This window comes from Ailuropoda melanoleuca, chromosome 1 (assembly GCF_002007445.2).
Source record: "Ailuropoda melanoleuca isolate Jingjing chromosome 1, ASM200744v2, whole genome shotgun sequence".
NCBI classification, from domain to species: Eukaryota; Metazoa; Chordata; class Mammalia; order Carnivora; family Ursidae; genus Ailuropoda; species Ailuropoda melanoleuca.
Genome location: NC_048218.1, coordinates 212141279 through 212150357, shown reverse-complemented (window position 1 = coordinate 212150357; position 9079 = coordinate 212141279). Strand labels below are relative to the sequence as shown.

The 9079-nt window shown below is 49.0% G+C and overlaps 1 protein-coding gene across 1 annotated transcript in view; it reads left to right on the top strand.

Annotated features, from left to right (window-relative positions):
• The first annotated feature begins 1511 nt into the window (after positions 1-1511).
• The window catches only part of PTPRN2 (protein tyrosine phosphatase receptor type N2), a 735412-nt gene continuing 727844 nt past the window's right edge, over positions 1512-9079 (top strand). The window contains exons 1-2 of the mRNA XM_034650176.1: positions 1512-1632; positions 1744-1794. Coding sequence (XP_034506067.1) covers positions 1512-1632; positions 1744-1794 — 172 coding nt within the window. The remainder of the gene's footprint in view (positions 1633-1743; positions 1795-9079) is intronic.

Here is a 9079-nt window from a genome sequence, read left to right as displayed (position 1 = left end):
CACAGCGCCTGGCTCAGGTACTGAGAGAGAAGCAGGTGTGAGTGAGTGGCTCTGGGAGCAGAGCTGTGAGGCACAGGGAACGGGGACACAGCAGCAAACGGAGTGCTTGGGTCAGTTCGTGGATGAAGTGAGGAACGAGGATGTGTGATCCAACCAGAGTAAGACATGAAATGATACTTGTCATGAGATGTTGTTTCAGGAAAGCAGGCCCGTTGCTTCGAGTTGAGGCCCAGGGTGGCCAGCCAAGGAGCAGCTCCCTGGGTTTGCACCCTGGGCCTGCCTTTAGGGCTTCTCCCAAACGTGGTGACTGTAATATCTCGTTCTTCATATTGTTGTAAGGGCAAGGGGAGACTGCCTATCGTCATGAATTCATGGTAATGCTGTCCCCTGACCCTACGCCTCTGGTTCTGCAACGACATTTGCTTTTGTAGCCTCTGCAGGTCCTGTTTTTGTGACTTCCTCAACCCGTATTTGTTTCAGAGAATGCTTCCAACTTGAAGGATTTTAGAGCAATTCCCTAGTGAGCAAATTAATAATCAGGGACTTTACAGTGACCCCGGGCATGGATTCCTTCCTAATGAGTAACCCCGTAACCTGCCGCTCTCGCTTGTGCATCCTGCTGCCCTCGGGCACTTGCTGTGTGCCAGACCCTGGGGTACACGTAGAGGACATGGCAAAGGCTAAAAAGATGAATTTATGTGGTTCCTTATCTTGAGAATCTCCTATCCAGGGGAGGAAGGAGTGCCCTTCAGTTGACAATCGCATCACACGTCGTCAGTCCTCAACAATACTAATCCGCCAGTCTAGTCAGGGGAGAGTCCATGGGCGACTTTCGAGTTGGGTCTTACTGGATAAATCGGAGTTTGTCAATTGGAAAAAACAGGAATATAGGTATTATGCTTTGTCAGGAATATGCTCTCAGTGTTGCTGGAAGGCTTGGTGTGTTCAGAATACATCAGGCTTTTGTAGGCTGTGGCCTTCCTCTGGCGGGGTGTGGGAATACAGCCTCAGGGGGCCTGAGGGGGGCTCATCTGAGTCTTGATCTCACCCCTCCCTTGTTCACACCCTCGCCGACTGGCTCACCCTGTGGAAGATGGATGTTTCTCTCCGTGTCCGTTCTCCACATTTAAGATGCACTTGAACGCAGAGCAGAATGTCCACCTTCCCTGACCTACCACTACCCCTCTGTGGAGAGTGACTGCATTTGGGGTCACACTCACTTCACATTCTTGTCTGTCTCTCCATATGGAGAACGCGAGTCTGCTTCCGTCTCCCTTCTTTAATGTTCCCGGCAGCGCATGCAGGCCGTCTGTCCACTTTGGGCCTCTTGTAGTGGGTGTTAGACACAGTGTGTGACAAAAGGACCCAGAGGTCCCATTTTAGTGATGATTCTGACAGAGCCCTGTGGGGCTAAAGAGGGGTCTGCATGGATGGCCCACCCCCACGCTTCCTCCGCCGCTCTGGAAGGTGTCCTAGGGCAGACGGCCGCTCCTGTTGCTGGAAGGGACAGGATGTACGCGAGTGTCCTTCCGATGGAGAAGCCAGTCCACGTGCACGTACTTCCTCTCACTGACTCAGGCCAGGCTTCCGAATTCAGCATTACCTCAGAAAAGCCAAATCCAAAGAGCCTGTGTGGGTCTGCGCTGTTTCTTGGACGCTCAGGAGCCAGCCGATGGAAGAGCTCTGGAGAGCTGCACTGTCTTGGTAGCGCTGACTCCTTTCTCTTTTGTTTCTCCTCCCCAGGCTGTTTGTTTGAGGACGGCCTCTGCAGACCGTCTGAGACCTGTGTCAACGGTAAGTGTGCGGGTCCCAGCTGACACGCAGCTGTGGGTCTGGGTTTGCCTCGATCCTGCCGACCGTGGACGGGGCTCGCTGTGTGGAGCGAACGTTCTGGGCGAGGTTCACACTCTTCAGTGCTCCTGGAGAGGGCTGTGAGCTGAAACTCCATTGGGTGTAAGTGAAAACTTGATGGAAACTTAGTGGAGACTTAACGGAAGTGGAACACGTTGTTCACATGCACGTCCGTGTGCCTGTGTCTACACGTGTGTCTGTACCCAGGACTGACGGCGACTCACAAGCCCCTTCAGAGCAGTAGGTGGTGGAATCGTGCGCACTGACTCCGGCTGGCCCCGCCACATCCCCCCACTCAGTTTTACTCCTTCAGCAGGAAGCCATTCATCCTTTAGGCCACTTATTTCTTCTCTCATTAGGCAGAGAAAAAAATGTTTGGTGTTTTGTGTTTTCCGATAGGGCTCTAAGCCCACAAGGAGCAGGAGTCCTCCTGGTAGCTGGGTCAGGAAGGGGCAGGCACAGGTGCTCCCTGCAAGGGCTGCCTCTCCGAAGAGACCTGGTGTCCAGTTTGATGTAAGCAGGTCTGGGGCAGTGTGCCCCTTGGTAGTGGCCTTCAAATGCTAAGGGAGGGTTAGGGTACAACACCCACACAGGGGTTTCGCCCAGGGCTGGGTCTGCAGGTGGGCCCCATGTAGCTCTGGGAAGACCAGCGTGAAGGGCATGGCTGCTTCCTTTCCGCTCCTGCCTGTCTCGCCAGTGAGTCTGTGGAGTGTGTTTGGGGTGTGGATTTTGTCCCTGCCGGGACGCTGGCACAGGCACCTCTCACTCCCCCAGTTCTCTGTGCCATCAGGGGCGTCTGTAGCTGGAGCCCGATTCACAGAGGACTTGGGCCCTGGAGGCCCTGCCGTGCATGAAAGGTGCCTTCTGCCTGACTGCACTTGAGCTAAGCTGGTCCTTGCTGGGCCAACGTGAGGCACCATTTGAGGGTCTGAAAGTCAAAACCCAGGTGTTGTGAGCGTCCTACAGAGAGAACAGTCCTGTGTACCAGACCTGGGATTTCGGGGCTGGAAATAATCATGCTTGTGTCCTGGTCGTTCATGTGCCGTGGGGACAAATTGCTACAGCTCTGGATAGTTGTTTTGTGGGTGGTATCTATCTATTTATTTGTTTTTGGCATTGGGAGGGGTTTGGGGGAAGAATTCTGTGCAGATTGTGATAATGGTGACCTAGGCTGGAGGGGGAGAGCATGTTAGAACCTCCATGATGGCTGGCTGTCCTGTTTGTAGCCACGTGACCCTGCCAGCCTGGGCGCGTCTGACTCTTCCACGTGGTCTGGCCTCTCTCTTGGCCTCCCCTCCCAGCTGCTTGTGATTGTACCAGCTTTCATTTGGAGGCAACTTTTAAAAAATAATCTTGTTTTTTAAAAATATGCCACCTGCCCTCAGTGACGTTTGATTATAAAGGAAACAGATGTGTGTGTGTTTAATTAAATTGGAGACATAAGTGGCACCAGCACAATAAAAACTGTGGTTCCGTTCCCTCTCCTTTGTCCTTGACAAAAACCAGGCCTAGGAGTCTTGACCATTTTGGAGGTTTACCTTCCCCAGCCTCAGCTTGCCTCCCTGGCATGGAATCACATTAACGTTATATATGATAATAGCTCTGAGTTCTTTGGAAAAAGAAAGTAATTTAAATGTAAATATAATGTGCAGACTTTGATTTCTGGAGACAGAACAATATTTGATATTTTTTCTATACAGTTAAGGTCTAGGAAACAGCAAAGCGGGTGTCATCCAGTCTCACAAAACTGTGTGCTAGGAGTAGCAGCTGGGAGTGACAAGGAAAATACACCCCTGGATCTGTGGTTTGCCACCGCATCATTCAGCCTACCGGCTGGTGGGGCAGGGAGGTGTGGCCCAGCAGCTCGTGGGGTCGCAGAGGGCGGGCCACTGTGTGGAGTGCAGAATGTTCTAGGGTCAGACACAGGTTTCCTCTCTTTTCCTTTCTCTTCCCCTTCCTTTTCTTGGGATATAGATAGAAATATATAAGCCTATCAACCTTATATATGTTCTCAAAGTGTCCAACAGAACTTTTTAATCACAGTTGAAATTAAAATGTTTTCACGGGGTAAGATACTTTATAAAGAAAGTCAAAAGATAAACATACTTACCGGCTCACACCTATTAGGATGGCTACTGTAAAAAACAAAAACAGAAGGCAGTAAGTGTTGGTGAGGACGTGGGGAAATCTGACCCCTCGTGCACTATTGGCAGGAGTGTAAGGTAGCATAGCTGCCTAGGAAAGAGTGCGGAGGACCCACAAAACATTAAACATAGAATAACCATGTGACCCAGCAATCCCAAAAGAATGGAAAGCATGGCCTCAAGTAGATATTTGCACAGCCATGTTCACAGTAGCCTCATGCACAACAGCCAAGAGGGAGAAACAACACAAATGTTCATCAACAGACAAAGAAACAAAATGTAGCACACATATAGCCTGGAATGTCGTCAGCCTTGGAAGGGAAGGAATTCCCAACATCTGCTACGATGTGGGTGAGCCTCGAGGACATCACAGGGAAGTAAACTAGTCACAAAACGACAAATGTGCAGGGGCGCCTGGGTGGCTCAGTCTGCTCAGCGTCCGACTCTTGGTTTCAGCTCAGGTCATGATCTCAGGGTGTTGAGATCAACCCTGCATGGGGCTCTGTGCTTAGCGGGGAGCCTGCTTGAGATTCACTCCCTCTGCCCCTCTCTCCCATGCTCGCTCTGTCTCTCTCTAATAAATAAAAAATCTTAAAGGGGGGGCAGATGCTCTGTGACTCTACCTCTGTGAGGTCCCTGGAGCTATCAGATCCACAGAGACAGGTGGGCAACGGGGGACTGGCGGAGGGGGATGGAGTTAGTGTCTAATGGGGGCAGAGTTTCAGATTGGGGGACAGAAAGTTCTGGAGATGGCAGTGCTGATGTTTGCACCGCAGTGTGCATGTGCTCAATGCTGCTGAACGGTACCTTAGAGGTGGTTTAGATGCCGCATTTTATGTTATTAACGTTATGCGATTTAATGTCACAATTTAAAAAAAGATACCCAGACTGGGAGAACCATTAGCAACATGTTGGTGGACTAAAGGTTCCTATTCTTAATTATGAAGAGCTGCCACACCTTATAAGAAAAAGGCAAAGCATTGAGTAGGAAATTGGGCAAAGGTATAAATGGTAATTTGCAGAAGAGGAAATGAAAATGGTCCACATATTGTATGAAAATATGTTTATCTTCAATACGACTTAGGGAATTAAATATAAACCACACTCAGCAGATTGCCAGACATTAACAAGATGAATAACACATCCAGTGCTGGTGAGAACTCAGGGAGGTGGGCACAGACCCACTCTGCTGGTAAGCATGTCAGTTGGTCATGGTCTTTTGGAATGTAATCTGGCAGTATCTATTAAATGACATACTCATTATTTGTTTTGGGGATTCACATATATAAAAGCAAAGGTATGCAACAGTGTTTATAGTGGCAGAAGCTGCAACACCTGTAAATCCACTGATATGGAAATGGTTTCATAAATTATGGCTGGTCTGTAGTATGGAAAGTTACACAGATACTTAAAAAGGAGTTAATGTCTGTTTCCTGACCAGGAAAAATGTGATAGGTAGGAAAAGTAAGTTGCAGAGCGTATTTTCGGAGAAAGCCTATGTATGTGCTCCCCCCCCCACCCCCCGCCACGGATGGCCAGAAGGGAGAATGTAACAAGCACCGCTTGTATCTTTTGGGGGAATGAGGGCAATTTGGAGAGGGTGTATATGGGGGGGATTAACTTGTGTTTAAAGATGTTTGTTTATTAAAGCAATCTGGTGTTACTTTTGTAATAAAACTTACCTAATAAAGACATTTCGGGGTCTGCTGAACTGGTTTTGAGAGGCAGGTGGGGTTTAGGCCTGCTGACTCTGGTGCTGATCTTTACCAGCCAGCACTCCAGCCCAGCCCGCAGCCCCCACAGGGGTGGCCCTGAGGAGCCATGAGACCCCTGCTCTGGTTTCACATGGAAGCTTTGACGGAGAAATGTCTTCAGTGTCTCAGGTGGGTGGTCAGGCAGATAGTTGGTACCTGGAAGGTGGTCTGTGGGGTGGGTTAGTGTTGGGCAGGGTGATAAGAACCTGTGGACAGCATAGCCCCGAAGTCCAGGGATGGACACTTGAGGGGGCCATGAGGGCAGGGAGTGGGTGCTGGGGCTGTCCCTCCCGGACGACCTCCCAGCTCTAGTAACAGCATCTATCACTGCAGGGCAGCCTTGGTGGGCCCGGCTGTGTGTAGAGTGGGGCAAAGGCCGGATCTGGAGGAAAGGCCAGCGGGGTGAGGTCTAAGGCCACATACCGCTGCCTCTTTCTTGTGTTGGCCCTTCCTGGGTGCTGCTGCTGGTCCTCAGGTGGCACAGGCTCTGAGCCCCCAGCATGTGAAGGAACTTCCCTCCTTCCCCTCTTCTCTCTTTCCCTCCCCTCTTCTCTCCCCTTCCTTCCTCTGTCCTTCTTTGCCTTCCAAAGCTTTTTTGGAGTGTGAAGGAAGCCAACCAAATCAATGTTTTTGTTGGAAGTGCCCAGAACGGTTTTTTATTTTCCTTTTTCGTGTTTAGTGATCGCAGGCTGGGTCTGTCAGTGGCAGGTCATGATGTGCTGGGGTACCCCGCGCACTGCAGAACGTTTCATAAACGGAGCTCCCATGTTACCACTCTGAAAAACAACAGAATAAGAAGCAGCTGTAATTTGACAGCTGGGGGACAATGAAAAAAGTAGAGTCAATGTGAAAAGAGATTAAGTAGTTGCAGTAAAACCGATGCCATATGAGTTGTGGCCACCTGGAGAGCCTGAGAAAGCCTGGGGGTCTGGACAGCCTGAGGCCCCCTATTTTGTGCACATGTCTTCATATTACATCTGCAGCTATGTGTCCTGAGTTTTCAGTTAGCATTCTACCACTAGCATTTTCTGACGCCGATAACAACCATTTGCAAACTTCCTTTTTAATCTCTGCCTAGTACTTGAAGTGCGAGAGTATACATAACCTTAAAAAGCATTTCCATCTTTTTAAATATTTAAGATACATTCACTGCTGTTTAAATTAATATAAATATCATAGGAGAAAAGAGCTTTGTGCTTGAAGTTTTCTTTAGTATTTTGGTCATTTTCTTACAAGATGTTCTTACAAATCAGATTAGTGGATCATGGGCTGTGGGGCTTCAGAGGCATGTGACATGCTGGCAAACCGATTTCTGCAATGTGGTCTTAATTTGGGCCCCATGGTATGCATGAAAGTGAACACCTCACTTCCCAGCGTAAGCATGATCTTTAAAAAATCGTTGCAATTTTGCTTTCCTTTTTTGTTTATGTATGGAGTACTTGATTATTAAACCTTTGGGGTCTATTTTTAGGACATAGCATCTGTTTTTGGTTGTTTCCCATTTAGAATTATTGGCCATGGACTCAAATCCACTGAAAAAAGAATTTAGAAACCTGCTTTCCTAGTAGTTAGGTTACTTACATGACTGCATGGAAACTCTTTTTTATAACCTGTTCTGGATTGATGTAATCATCTCTTTCTCTTAAGATGGAGCTTCTGGAGCACTTAGAGTTTTTTCTCTAATGGGCAGAATTGTTTGAGTTTGCTTTTGTAAGTTGTCCTTCTTGTTTGTTTCCTCCCCAGTCTTGGGGCCCCTCGTGCATAGTAACCCCGGTTCCTGTTGGCTCTCTGCAGGGTCTTCTGTTTCTCCGGTTTCCATTCATTTGCCATGTTCCCCTCCAACTGGTCTGTCTGCCTCGCTCTCCTATCCACCCCTCTTGCCCTGCAACTCTGTCACCTCCTGGCCTGAGACCTTCAACTGTCCCTCTTCCACAGAATGAGATTAGATTCCTGAGGCCAGCATGAGCATTTGAGGTCATTTACCATTTACCAGCTCCAGTCTCAGGGGTACTTTAAAGTGACTTCCCTTTGTCTGGTTAGGTTCTCCATTGTTTCCACACTATCCCATTCCCATACCCTCCTCACCTTCCCCCAGTTCTACCCACCTCCCCATTCATTTGTGCTCTGGGATTGCCTTCCTCCCACTGCTCACCAAAAACACGGTTTGTCCTACTCAAGGCACTCAATGAGTATTTTTCAAAGTTTGTGTTTTAACTTCCCTTCTGGATTGAAGATTTTTGAGAAATCTTAAAGTACTACCTTTCTTCTTCTAGTTATAATATGCATGTGGGAAATATTTACCGATTTCCCGACAGTCTGCATCCTGAGTGGAGATGAGTGGTAACAGTTGAGTGAGCGATCCTTTGCTGCTCTGTGCCTTTCAGTATGTCAGCCCAACTCATTCTCTTCAGGAAAGTGCCCTGAATTTGTGAGAGCATAGATCACTCTTGGCCCATCCTCCCTCCTCCTTGCCTCTGCTATTAGGTTCCCGCCCTTGCACGTCTCCTGCACACTCACCCGCCCCATCCTGTCGGCCTGGCCTCACTCACTCTCTGTCTTCGGGTACTTCCTCCATCCTGGCCAAGGATTGGCACACGGGTAAGTTGTGCACCCTCACTCACACTGCCTGCCTGTTGGGGTGGCTGATGTTGGTTGGGGCTAGGGGTGACCTGGCAGGACTTGGAATTGACTGCTTTTCTCAGAAAGGCATTTCTATAAACTACTTGGGGACCCTGCCTACATTTGTGACCAGCCTGCATGGATTCTCACAGTTGTAGTCGGGGGAGTCACGGGGAGGGAGAATGCCCGAGTAGTGTTGTGACTCACGTGTGGGGTGCAGGAGCAGCGTGTGAAGAGATAGAAATGACTCTTCTTAACCATTGCAGGGCAGCTGTGGCTCCTGCCAGCCTTCCCATATCCTGCTCCTGAGCCGGAGTCTTTTTTACGTGTCTGTTGAGTTCTAAGGAGTGGAAGTGGAAGGAGAGAGAGTAGGGCTCCCCGTGCAAGCTCATGTTTTATTCCTGGAAGGAGAGAGAGTAGGGCTCCCCGTGCAAGCTCATGTTTTATTCCTGGAGGGTTTTTATTTGATGTGTGACCCAAAGGCAAGTCTTTGTCCAGAACGGTTTCTGTACAGCAGCCGCGGTCGTATCGATCCCTGTTTTCTGTGGGTCGAGGTGCTGCAAATCTGCACTCTGTGAAGGTTCAGTGACAGGCAGTGAAACTAATTCCGTCCTCTCTTTCTGATGTAGTTTCAAGTGTTGTATGTGGAGACAGTTTAGGGCCCTTTTCTGCAGCTCGTAGAGCCAGAGCTGTTAATAGATTATTTAGATT